The sequence below is a fragment of the Papio anubis genome, chromosome X (assembly GCF_008728515.1).
Source record: "Papio anubis isolate 15944 chromosome X, Panubis1.0, whole genome shotgun sequence".
NCBI lineage: Eukaryota > Metazoa > Chordata > Mammalia > Primates > Cercopithecidae > Papio > Papio anubis.
The window spans coordinates 94,783,130-94,797,206 of NC_044996.1; the positions used below are offsets into that span (position 1 = coordinate 94,783,130).

General features: G+C 43.7%; 1 protein-coding gene across 1 annotated transcript; it reads left to right on the forward strand.

The window, feature by feature from the left end:
- Positions 1 to 8,285: 8,285 nt before the first annotated feature.
- LOC100998050 (diphosphoinositol polyphosphate phosphohydrolase 3-alpha) lies at positions 8,286 to 13,057 on the forward strand. Its single transcript, XM_009197618.3, has 2 exons — positions 8,286 to 8,922; positions 11,762 to 13,057. Coding segments are annotated over exons 1-2 (495 nt in total). The 5' UTR covers positions 8,286 to 8,428; the 3' UTR covers positions 11,763 to 13,057.
- The last annotated feature ends 1,020 nt before the right edge of the window (positions 13,058 to 14,077 follow it).

The following is a 14,077-nucleotide window of genomic DNA, read 5'->3' on the forward strand; positions in this document are numbered from 1 at the left end:
ATACATTTTCAAAGCTGCCACCCCCAATATATTGTTGTAAACTAAACTAAATATTTCACAGGAAAGGAAAAATACCATTTGTCATAAGTCAAACTCTAAAATAGATGGATGACATAACAGCAGTACGGAATTTTAAAATTTATATTAGTGGCTTTCAGAGACACAGGGATTTCTTTCCAAGACTATGTAAAATGTAGGGATACTGCTGACCAATGTAGGCAATGGATTGTGATGCATGCCTTTTAAATCCCAGCTCTGCACCTCCTAGCTGTGTGAACAGGGACAAGTAATCTATCGTTCTGAGCCTAAATTTCCTCATCTGTGAAACTGGAAGAAAGATTCTTACGTCACAGGGATTTTATGAAAACTATCAGTAAGATATATAAAACACCTGATACATAGTGGGCCCTGAAACAGCAATTATTATGTATTCTGATATTGCAGGAAAGCAATACCATTTTCCCCCAATATAATTTCTTTATTAGAATTTTGTGAATTCCACACAATGAGAAGTTCATCTGACACAAAAATGAAGGATGCTTCCTTCTGAGATGTAGGCTGGTAGTAAAAGCTATTTGATCAATGCTAAAGCAAAAGAATCTAAGAATGTGATGGCTGTTCATTCATAGGATATACTATTGTAGTGTAGGAAAACTGCTAACAGAACTACGGATTTTCAGACTTGCCTCGAAATAAATAACCTGGAAAAAGATTGAAAAGAGGAAAAGGGAAACCTCATATTTTTCCATCTTGCACTCCCAGAGAATGGCTGGCTCAGAGCCCACAGTCAGAAACGCTCTATCATGGTGGAAATCTCTCCAGAACTGGCTGAGTTCATTGGCGGTATGCTATGTTTTACCATGGAACAGGGAATGCAGCCATCTTCCTGATCACAATTTTGATACCAAATATGCATGTGTCTTGTTATCTTTCTCTAATTAATCGGTGAAGTTTAGAACAGCTTGATGACCCTGGAAAGCCTGTTCTGCTTCTGACGAAACTGACCTGAGCCTGTGGGTACACAGTGTCATTGATAAGTAAACTATCTTCCTCGTGGGCTGGCCTGATGTCTTTGTGGAGGGGAAGGCGTCCTTCCAAGACCGGAATTCTCTTATGCAGGGACTAGCTGTGCATAAAAGACCCTCCTCCAGATCCAGTTTCATCAAGACCTTGAAGCAGCTGTAAGTACCAATCATTTTATCCCTTCACAAGGACTTGAAACAAACTCCATTCCTCTACCTCTGCAGAAATTAGTGTTGAATTTTCCAGCATTTGGCCAAAGGAGCAGGAGAACAACCTCTAAGATGAGGAGCTTCTGGCCGGGCGCGGTGGCTCAAGCCTGTAATCCCAGCACTTTGGGAGGCTGAGACGGGCGGATCACGAGGTCAGGAGATCGAGACCATCCTGGCTAACCCGGTGAAACCTTGTCTCTACTAAAAAAATACAAAAAACTAGCCGGGCGAGGTGGCAGGCGCCTGTAGTCCCAGCTACTCGGGAGGCTGAGGCAGGAGAATGGCATAAACCCGGGAGGCAGAGCTTGCAGTGAGCTGAGATCCGGCCACTGCACTCCAGCCTGGGCGACAGAGCGAGACTCCATCCCAAAAAAAAAAAAAAAAAAAAAAAAAGATGAGGAGCTTCTGAAAGTGTTAGGAGATGGTAGGAAAATGTTGCAGAGATGTGTGCATGAGAAATGGGGAGGGAAGTAGAGAGAACTCCAGGGGCAAGTTAAGTGGTGGGGGTCTGCCGTCTTTGTGGGGTATTCTCATCAATGAGCCTGGAAGATTCTACCTCACTCAGATAACTCCTAGCTGTCAGATACTGGGCAAGTTACATAAGGCCTTATATCTCAATCTTCTCCCTTGTGAAAATGGGAATGACAACATTGTGATTGAAGGGTTTTCATTAGGGTTAAATAAAAAAGGTACATGAAGTGCCTAGTGTAGCCCATCCATTGTTATGTGTCCTATTACAAAACAATAGCTTCCACTTTGATTTCAAATTTTTCATAACATCGTTCTGCTTTGTGTTTAATTATATAATTGTGTTTCTTTCTGAAAGCCACTGTCTTGTGAAAATAAAATGCAATATGTAAATCATAGTATATGTCCTGTCCTAAAACCAAAACAATTTAGGTGACGAATGACCAAGATCTGAAAACACCACCTCAAGTCATGCTGTGTGGTAGGAACTATGCCACCCTGTGAAGATGCCATGGAAAATGAATCAGACTTCTGGCCTTCAGGTATCCCATGGCTGCCTTTCTATGGCATTTGGTACCGATATGGTGCCAGATTCTGCCTATGGCATCTAGTACCTATATGGTGCCGAAACAAATGGCAACTACTGGAAAAGCTGCAGAATGTAAAGAGAATGTTTTCCCTATCAGTGTCATTTTCAAAAGATTAATTAATTCAACAACTATTCAGTAGTGCCCTTCTGGTTGTATCAGAGAGTGTGGATGGTAGATTTACAAAGACCAACAACACATGGCCCTTTCCCTCACAAGTCTCCCATCTAGCAAAGGAGACAAGCACATTCATTACATGCACAGGTATTTTCTGAGTGACTCCAATGTATGCTCAGCAGAGATTAGATCTGGGCTGCTTGTGATATACCAGTGAGCAAGAGACAAAGATCCCTACCATCAGGAGCTAATACTCTAGCAAGAGCCATTATCAGCTGGAGAGAGAACAGCAATAATCATCAATAAGTAATTAAATAGTCCATTAGATGCAAAATGCTATAATAGAAAGGACACTTGGGCCAAGGAAAAGAGGATCTGGTGTATCAGCGACAGGTGGGCAAGGAGAGTGGGTTTAGCAGTCCATCATAAGGTGGCCTTGGTAGGCCTCATCCAGAAGGTGAGAAGTGATCAAGGCCTCGAAGTGGGTGAGGAAGTTATCCTTGTAGACAAGGGAGAGGAGCATTTCAGACAGAGGGAATGGCTAGAGCAAAGGCCCCGAGGAGGGAAGGAGCCTACCTGACACAACCCAGAAGCTGCAGAGTCCAGGTCCGCTAGAGATGTGTGGCCCATGGGGAGTGGTAAGGACAACGTTGAGGAGGAAATGGGCCAGATGTTGTAGGGCCTTGTAGGTTTTGGAAGCATTTAGCATTTTACTCTGATGCGTAAACACAGGGCCACTAGAAAGGGTTTGCTTTCTGAATTAGAAGTCTGCAGTGTAGAGTGAAGGGAAAAGGAGGGTGACAGCAGTGAGGCAGGATCGGGTAGTGAGCAAAGAAGTGGGAGAAATCAAGGTGTGCTGCATCTTTATGAGGGGGGCAGCACTCACCTGGACTTCACAATTCCATGGATCACTGGGGCCACATCCATGATCTGTGCACATCTATACCATTACTCACAAAATCACAAAAGTAGCAGTTCTGTGTGCATCCCGTCATTTGTCCAGGAAACAAAACAATGAGGGAGGTTATTTTGTATACCATTCATTTTGTATTTAAGATATTTCTAGGGAACTAGCTAGTACAGACCCAAAATGAAACCACCTTTGTGTTTGAACAAGAGTGTCCTAGGCACATGAAGGAAGAAACAATTGTGGAACATATGAAGGTTGATGTGAAAGACACAACTTACCCCGCCTTCCCCGGTCCTAGGTTCATTCATATTTCATTTAATATCACTATTAAATAGTTAACAGGTAAAATAACAACTATCCTTTGTGATCCATGTAGATCCTGTCATCACTTCTCATTCAATCAGTATATTTTAAATCCCTACTGGACACCAGATCCCAGGTACTGTGTTGACTCAGAAGGGAACAGACATGTTTCAGGTTGGTTCCCAGTCCTCAAATTTCTCACAAGATTGCAGACAGATCATTGCAGAGCTCCTTAATTAGAGCTACAACAGAATTAAAGTCAAGGAAGCCTGGAAAAACAGACGGGGGTACCTTAATCCCAGTGTAAAGGATGGGCCAGCACATGGTCAGGAACGCTTTCTTGGGAGAGGTGAAGTTCTGAGTACGTAATTATCCCCCTTTTCACCTGAGAAATACTAAGTTCAAAGATATTAACTCACCTAAGGCTGCATAGCTACTGAGAGAGCAGGATTTAAATTTTAGTTCATTTGCATTTTAAAACACCATTTTTTTTTTCTCATGGACTACTATCAAAATCACTTCCCCTGACTCTGCTTCTGTTAAGTATTCTGAAAGTTTCTCAGGTATACTGCAGTCCCTCTCCTGATAGCTGGGATCAGCTGTGAGTACAGTCAGGCTCTGAGAAGGTCTTTAACATTCCCAAACCCAGGTAACAGCTGTTTCTACAGAGCTCCTCTCTTAGGACTGTACTCCACTTAAAACTCAGTTAGAAATGTCACCTTCCATGGCTTTCTCACTAAGTAAAGCAGCCAACTTCCCTGGGGATGCTTCTACTATTCTTGTCAATTGCCCATCTGCCTGCCCCTTCCTAATTCTGAAAAAAAGGTAGAAATGTGTATCCTAGGCTTGTTGGTTTCAGGGTAGATCCTCTCCGCTTTCATCCTAGGGATTCTGGAAATGTACATGGAAGCTCCATTCTCTTGGGTGCCTGGATCTTCCAGGCAGAAAAAAGCTAGAAAGGAGGAAGGCCATACCAAAAGGAATCACATGCACTGTCTATGTCAACACTTCTCAACATAAGGGAAACGTGCCATAGTGAATGCAAGATGATTACCCTTGGACTCAGACAGACCAGGGTGTGGATCCCAGCTCCGCCACTTCCAGGCTTGCTCACTGTAACCCATCTCAGCCTGCTAATCTATTCAAGGGAATTTTGACACTTTTCAGGTTTGTTTGCACAAAATTTTAAGTGCATATAAGAAATCAGACCATCCATAAATCAACATCATGGCCTAGTGTGATGCCAGCATAGAATGTCTTCTTTTCTGTATCACTTCATTGCATTTTATCTTGCAGGGGAAATCAAAGCCTCAAACCATGAAGTAACATGTGGAGGTGACACAACTATTATTTGCTGGGAGTGAAAGAGGTACTCACATGCTCTTTTCATATATTGTTGAGAAGAAGAACATAATGATGGAAGATACCTTTCACTGGAGTCAGTGAATCTTAACTACTGAATACCTTACCCAAGAGGTCAATGCTGAATATCATCAACAAAGGCCGCAACAATCATAGCTGTGGAAAAGAATCCTTCTATAAGACATGTTGATTTTGTGAGTGTGCAGGGTATGGAGACATGAAGCCTTAAACTCGAATACAAACTCCACTCTAAGTTCTCATTTTCTCTTCTGTAAAACGGACTTATGAACTGCCTCCCTCCCTAAGAGTTAATGGGATAACAGTTAACAGGATGCAGGGCATAACACAGGACCTCTCACAGGGACTGTACTCAACACATGTTAGATGTCTTAACTTCATCCCTTTCTTTCTGACTCCAGGGAAAGTGAAATGCCAGCATCTTTAAGTAGACGTTACATTTCTACAGCGAACAATGTTGTCTTTCTCTGATTGCTTTTGGTTGATTTTTATGGATGCTGTCAATGGTTGGAGCAGCTAGTTTTTAATGCATAACAAAGCACCACCAAATTTTATGCTTTAAACAGTAAACTATTTTATTCACAATTCTGCAGGTCAATAATTTCACCTGGTCTCATCTGAGTGGGTGTTTTTTTTTTTTCTTTTTGCTGTTCATGGCTAGGCTTAGTTATGCATCTTCAAGTAGTGCCCTCTTATAACCTAAGTAGTTCTGCTTGTGGGCGAATGATCTAGGATGGCCTCACCCATATGTTGGGCAATGGTGTCACTGTCAGCTGGGGTGAAAGGGAAGAATCTGCCACGGCTATCTCATCATCCAGGTAGCCCGGCCAGCCTTCCTCACATTGTTATCACAATGCTTCAAGAGCAAAAAGAGAGGGGACACCTCAGTGTTCAAGCACCTTTCAGTTCTCTGCTGGCTTCTGTTCACATTTGTTACTGTCCCACTGGACACAACACATTACATGGCCAAGACCAGAGACAACGACAGTGTGGAAGGAGATACAGGCTTCCATGAACAAATTGCAGTTTCACTGTAACAGTCTACTACAGTGATTCCTGAATTACACTGTTCATCACTGGAGAAATACTTAAATATGTAAAACCAGACAGTGGAATGCTATTCTCTTAAAAACGATTTTTACTCTTGTTACAAAAGTCTTAGCTTTTCTTGCCCTATTACTATACTGTAGATGAATAATAAAGTTATTAGACCATTCTTGCATTGCTATAAAGAAATACCTGAGACTGGGTAATTTATAAAGAAAAGAGGTTTAATTGGCTCATGGTTCTGCAGGTTTTACAGGAATCATGGTGCCAACAGCTGCTCAGCTTCTGGGGTGGCCTTAGGAAGCTTACAACGGTGGCAGAAGGCAGAGAGGGAGCAGGTGCATCACATAGCAAAAGCATGAGCAAGACAGGGGAAGGTGCCACACACTTTTAAGTGACCAGATCTTGTGAGCACTCACTATCACACAGACAGCACCAAGCCATGAAGGACCCATCCTCATGATCCAAACATCTCCCACCAGGCCCCACTTCCACCTTTGGGGATTATAATTTAACATGAGATTTGGGCGAGGACAAATATCCAAACTAAATCAACTATGAAAGTTTGGGGAAAAGGTAATTTAAAAATTCCCTTGGTATTGTATTAACTCTGTTTTAAGTTGTGGATCTCCATATCCAGACTTTTCCAGTAGGGTTTCAGTCTGTGCCTCTTTCCATGTTATAATATCCTATTCCTCTTCCCTGCCACAAATATTTCCCCAGAAAAGACCTACTACTGCACAGGCACAGTGTGATGTAGAACTGAGCTAATAGACTAGAAAAGGGCACTTCTTTCTTGTGAGATAAAGGAGATAGTACCTGGCAATTGTGAAGCAGCCCTGCCCTGTGGCCAGAGCCTGGATTGGCCCCTCTCACCCCAGACACCCCACTAGTCTGCTAGTTTTGCTAGAGTGTCTAGTGATTCATTCAAATCATGTTTCAAAGCTCTGAGTAGAAGTTGAACCACTTTGTACTACTAAGTCCTAACCATATTTTTAGGACCCCTTGGTATTTTGTTTGTTTTGTGGTGGTTGATAGTACACTTTGGGAGGCCAAGGCAGGCGGATGGCGAGGTTAGGAGTTCAAGAGCAGCCTGACCAACATGGTGAAACCCATCTCTTCTAAAAATGCAAAAATTAGCCAGGTGTGGTGGCGAGCACCTGTAATCCCAGCTACTCAGGAGGCTGAGGCAGGAGAATCGCTTGAACCCGGGAGGCTAAGGTTGCAGTGAGCCGAGATCGCGCCACTGCACTCCAACCTGTCCAACCTGACAGAGCGACAGAGAGAGACTCTGTCTCAAAAAATAAAATAATAAAATAAAATAAAATCGTGACATAGGACGGTATCTCCACATGCATGGTTTCCCAAACCCCAAGTGATGCTTATCAAAGAGACAGAGAAGGGTGGAGTGTGTGGAGAATAGGAGAATGTCTTTGGGCTTTAACGCAGGACTACTAGATGGGTGGTGCTCTGGTCTTTAAGGTGTATGTGCATCGAAGTGCAAATGGCTGCAGCAAGGCGGCGAGGAGTGTACCCATGAGGAAACTGAGGCGCAGGGAGGTCAGGCAGGTTGTGAACAGGGGTTTAAGAAAAGCATTAAATTACTGGCTGCGCCAAGATGCTCTGCAAGGTGGGAACCTGTTGAAATAAGACTGTATCATGTGACTCAGCAAAGATGCCCGGCTACTCTGCCAAGAATCCCGTGTGTTGTTCTGACAACACCAGGGCCCAGGTCCCATGAGTAAGCCAGAATGGTTGATAGTGGGGGAGGATGATGACGACGCTGCCTTTGCCCCTGTCATGTGTAAAACAACTGCGTGTGGGTTTCCTGCAGCGCAGTGGGGAGGGAGAGGAGAAACGTCCTGCCGAGCCACCATGCCTTTGGGTCAAAGGCACACGTGGAGGCAGTCTTGGCCAAAGTCACAATGCGGTGAATTTCGCTTTGCGCCAAGGAGGTTCCTGGTCCCAGAAGTGCGAAGCGCCTGCGCTGTGGGAGCCAGGAGACCCCCGCTCCCGCCCCTCGCCCCCCGCCCTCACCCCTGCCCCTCGCCCATCGCCCTCCTCTGCGAACACGCACATGAACGGGAGCGTGGACTCGCCCGAAAAAGCACTTCACCTCGCAGAAGCGGGTGGGCTCTGTGGAGAGTCGCGGGCTCGGACTGGCTGACTGACACGCCTCGCTGCCCCCGCCTCCACCCGCGCCCCGCCCAGCTTCATCTCTCCCCTCCCAGGGCTCGCAGGCAGACGGAGGCTCCTCTATCTCCCCGCCCCTCGCCTCGGCCCTTTCTCTTCCCAGCACCTCGGCTGCTCCCCTGCAGAGCAGCAGCAGCAGTGGGGTCAGCGGCCCACACAGCAGGGAGCAGCGAGAGGAGGCTGCCTCGAGGATGAAGTGCAAACCCAACCAGACGCGGACCTACGACCCCGAGGGGTTTAAGAAGCGGGCGGCGTGCCTGTGCTTCCGGAGCGAGCGCGAGGACGAGGTCCTGTTAGTGAGTAGCAGCCGGTACCCGGACCGCTGGATCGTGCCGGGCGGGGGCATGGAGCCCGAGGAGGAGCCGGGAGGTGCGGCGGTCCGAGAGGTGTACGAAGAGGCGGGAGTCAAGGGGAAGTTAGGCCGGCTCCTGGGCGTCTTCGAACAGAACCAGGACCCCAAGCACAGAACGTACGTGTATGTACTGACTGTCACGGAGCTGCTGGAGGATTGGGAAGATTCGGTTAGCATTGGGAGGAAGCGAGAGTGGTTCAAAGTCGACGATGCCATCAAGATTCTCCAGTGCCACAAGCCCGTGCATGCCGAATATCTGGAGAAATTAAAGCTGGGCGGTTCCCCAACCAATGGAAACTCCATGGCCCCATCCTCGCCAGATAGCGATCCCTAGTATGTACTGCTCGCGCCCACACAGACTTCTGTTTGTCTGCCTCGCTTAAAATGCATCCCGCCTGGAGCACCTCCTGTGCCATGTGCAGTCTCACGGGGAGGAGGGAGGCTTTTGTTTCCTTGGCAGACCCTCTGAATCACGCTTGCAAACTGTTGCCAGGCCCTGTTTTCAGTTTGCACGTTTTTCAGATGCTTTCCAAATCGCTTCTTGGTTACACTGTAAAATATTTCGGGGAAGCCTATGCCGCTTGGGGTTTTAGGTGCCTTAACTGTTCACCCTGCTTTTGGGGGCTGTTTGGGGGGGCGAGGGGTGGGTGGGGAGCGTGTGGGGAGTGTGTGTGTGTCTGCCTGTGCGCCCTGTGATGTTTTTGGTTTTACATTTCACACATAGTCGTGGGTGAGCGTGCGTGCGCATTTTTGATACCAGCCTTGTGGTTTGTTTGGTAGTGGAGGCCTCTGAAGTCTGACCAGCTTGGTTGTGTGGGCATCTTTTAGTATTTTTTTCCCTTGAGTTGTTTTCTCCTTCACAGCGTTCGCCCTTGTCAGGGAGCCTTTCTGTGGTGGGAGTTGGTTTAAAAAATCAGTTTTGAATTTGTAAAAACATTAGGAAATTCTACATCTTGTGCTCTTTCTGCACTCGACAGTCACTTTAGCCTCAGAAATGGGATCTCATTTGCCCCTTTCAGAAATTTCTTTTTCTATTTCTATGTAGATCATTTGGTTTTCAAAAAATTTTCACAAGTAATTTTTCACTGCTGACTTCAAATCGCTATTTCCCATGTAGATTAACCTTATTGAATAGATGCTGCTGGGGATCTGCTAGCCAAGCACATCTTACCAGAAAAACTGTATTCACAGAATTTGATTTCCCATGCTCAACTTCCAACTCCCATTGCCCCTTACTGGATACCGTAGAAGAACCATGGTTCTCTGGATTTAAGTTTGTTTTTGAAAGAAAGTGGTCTCCCTCCCATATTTGAATGTAGTGACATTCCGCTTAAGCCTCCCTGACTCTCAGTAACCACAGGAATGGAATCTTTTATGGCGATTACATCCCAGCTGAGTTAGTTCTAGTGATGTTCAGCTGGTACAGAGTTGTCAAACTATTAGGATACCTGAACAACCTCTCAATGATAGAGAGTAATTGTTTTGTCTCACAGGACAACCTTTTCTGGGTGCCAAATTAAAAGCTCTCACGTTTGCCTCAATACTTGCTTAAAGTCAGGAATCCCATCTAGAATACCTAAATCTCTCTTCTGGACCTTCCTCTGTTCCCCCATCCGTGTCTGAAATTAGGTAGAAGGAAAGCCTACTTTGTGAAAAGGGTATTCAAATGAAAAGATCATTCCTAATTTCTAGAGCAACCTAGACTACGTCATATCTCTTAAACATTATTGACAGGTATTTGGGGTTCCTTTTTTTTTTTTTTTTTTTTTTGAGACGGAGTCTTGTTCTATGGGTCACTGTTATGCACTTTCTATTAAGAAATTTTGGGTTTCGCTATGTAAATTCAAGGTTCCTCTTCTAGATCTCATCTCCCGTGACAGTTGAGGAAAAGCCTAGTTTTTGAAGAGAGTATGGATGGGGGCGGGGGGCCGGGCTTGGTGGCTCACACCTGTAATCCCAGCACTTTGGAAGGCCGAGGCAGGCAGATCACCAAGTCAGGAGATCGAGACCAGCCTGGCCAGCATGGTGAAACCCCGTCTCTACTAAAAATACAAAAACTAGCTGGGCATGGTGGTGCGCACCTGTAATCCCAGGTACTCGGGAGGCTGAGGTAGGATAATCGCTTCATCCCGGGAGGTGGAGGTTGCAGCAAGCTGAGATCGCCCCACTGCACTCCAGTATGGGCGCTCGTCTCAAAAAAACAAACAAAAAAAAAGACTGACTTTCCCCTCGTGCCCCACTGGACAAGTACCTACTTTTTCTTATTCTAAAAAAATTTTGAAGATGACATGTTGGAGTAAAGGTAAGTTTGGTTGCTTGATACAGAATTTGCTCTGGATGGTTAACATATTTTCTAAGAAACCTATGTTCTGTTGATCAGGTCACCTTTGAAAGAAGTAACCCTGAAAGGGGTGAAAGGTGGCTATAAATATTTTTAAGTCCTGTATATAGTTTCATTTGACAGAATCATTGTAAAGATTTCAACATTTTTGTATTTAGAAAATCGATAAAAATTGAAGTGTGTATATGTAAGAGCTTGTAAAGAAACAGCAACATTAGAGGGCCCTTGTGGGATAGATGCTTTAAAGGGCTCTGATGCTGGAGCTGCTCCTTGTCTCACTTGCCTTTAAGTGGAGTTCAATTGTAAGAAAAAGCATTTCTTCCCTCCATAGTTGTTGACTGGGAAAAGGGAGGTTAGAGCTTACAGTACTAACAGCTGGCCAGAGTTTTCTTTTTCAGAGTTCCTTTTGTGGAAGCACCAGTCAAAACAAATATTCTCAGCACCATTCTCGCATTGCAATCATCTTTCTGAATGACTGTTGGCCTATTAGAATATGAACTTTTCGAGGACTAGGACCCAGACTGAATCCTCCCCCATATCCTCAGAGCCTAGAACAGTGCCTGGAATTTGGAGATATTTGTCATTGATCCACAGATTAGAAATGTCTACTACAAGTGTATTCCCGATTTCTCAGCTTCGTAATGTACCTGGGACAATCTGTTATTCCCTCAGGCTCTCATCTGGCCTCACAGGGAAACTGCATTGGATAATTCACTGGAGGCTTTTCCAATTCAAAATGGTTGATGAGCCATAGTAGGAGCTCAATAAATATTTGTTGATTAGAGGAATTGATGAACCAATAAAACCCTATTAATAAGATTTTTTTTTTAGGTGAATGGCATAGATGTTGTTCAGATTTACTTTGAAAGGATCAAGTATGTGAATGGATGAATGGAATTGTGAAGCACAGATGAGCTCTTTCGCACTCCAAGGACACAGCTCATCCTATGCTTTTGGACACTTCTTCCCTGTTTATTACAATGACTATTCTCCAGGTTGTTGCACTACCGCTGTATCTGTACAGAATTCTAACTTGGCACCTGTGGCCTTTTTTGTGCTTTTATGATTATGTGTCTGTATTTCCCACCAGATTATATGCCCTTGAATCCAAGGAACTTGTTTCCTTAGTCTTTTTTATATATCTAGCATATAAGATATTGCTTAGAATATGGTAGACATCACTGAAGATTTGTTTAAATAGTTCATATTTTGTAATGATACTGAATGGTTAAACAATCCCTTTCTAATCTGTCTAGCATATATGTGACTTTTGTTTATCAAGTGTCACACAACTGCTTCAAGGCAGCTGTGAGATACTAGAAAGCAAAAATTCTTACTCCTATGTCTGTGTCATCCCAGACATGTGCCTCCAGATGGCAGTATTCTACACCATCTATAAAATATATTTGCAAAGCCAGGCACAGTGTTAAGCATCTGCCTCAGGAGGCTGAGGCAGAAGAATAGCTTGAGCCCAGGAGCTTTAGTCTAGCCTGAGCAATATAATGAGACTCCGTCTCTTAAAATATTTGCCCAAACACTGAACCTAAATTTGACCTAGAAATAATTCCTAATCTTTAGAAAATAGGGCAGAGAAACATTATTTTACACCATGGAGATGAGATCAGCAGAATCCAGACTATAAGAAACTACAGGACACATGACTCAGTTTCTTCTGTAAATAACTTGCAAGGATGAAAGAGATGAAGGATGAAAGAGATGGAGGGTGAACCTATAGATTTAAAGAGACTTAAGAGACATATTAACCAATTGTATGGATCTTATTTGAATTGTGATTTGACCGAACTGTAAAACAAATACATTTATGAGACAATCGGGGTAATTTGAACATTGGTGGGGTATTTGGTATTAGGATAATGGTTTTATCATTATGTTAGAAAGAAGGGTCCTCATCTACATTCTCAAACATTTGTGGCTGATATGATATGATTCTTGGAATTTGCTTCAAAATAGTAAATCTGGATGTTAAGTGCATTGCAAAGATTGATGAAACGAAATTGGCCTTGATAATTGTTGAAGCTGGGTGATGGCTAAAATGAGGTTCATTATATATGTTCATCTCTATTTTTGTATGTTTGGCATTTTCCGTAATAAAGTTTATAAAAGTAATTACTGGAGTTCTTCTTATTAAGCCTAATATATAAGGTAGAAAAAAAGGAAAACATTTAGATTGTTTTAAAAAGGTTGGCTGTGGCATACTGCTTCTGGCCCAAGAGGTCAAATGCCCAAAAAGAGAAGGGAGAAATACCCTGGAGTGGCTAGCAGTTCCCTTGCTGTAGACCAATGTTAGCAGTTTTTTCTTTTAATTTGGCCCATTGAAATAGGAAAAGCTAAATTCTTATTTATTCATACTGGAAAGTAAGAATGGATTCTTATATGCTGGTGAGCAGGGGTTTTGATAACACCTACATACCAGTTCATACAAATGTGAAAAATCAAAGAGGTGGAGTCTCCAAGGGGAAAGTTTATGGAATTTTATAAAAACCTATATAAGCCACTTTTTAAATGGTTTTTAGGGAAACAATAGCTGTAGACTTGTTAGTTGCACATAATTAAGTTTAAAGTTGTATTTGAAGGTACGTAAAACAGGAAATTAAGCAGTTAACATTCCTGACTTCAGTGAACCATTTTGCATTTCACAGATTGCAGATACTCCTTCAGTTCTGGACTGTGCTTAAAATTCTGTAAAGGCCAAAATTCTGTAAAGGCCATGCTTACATCAACAAATGTGGAGTCTGCCCCTGATGTTTCTGTGAGTCAAGAAGGAACAGGCAGAAAGTGAGAAGAGTATAAGAGGTCCCTCCTAGGGGAGATGAATTCCTTCCTAAGTGTGAAGCACTGAAGCGGAAGCTGCCCCTTCTACTTCTGTTCTTTAAGTGTGTTCTAATCCCAAGTGCAAGCAGCTCCCCAGAACCAACTGTTACTGGGAAAAGGGGAGGTGAAAAGTTTACCTTAGAGTCTTTTACCAGTCATAGCTGGACAGAGCTTTCAGTTCCAAGATTCCCCTGTGAGAAGGCACCATGATATACCAGAAAAACTTTCATCAAGTTTTCCCTGGAAACTGTTTTCTAATTTGAGTCTACTCTGATTGTAGCAGATTTTTTTTTTAAGTTTGGAGGCGAGCAGAGC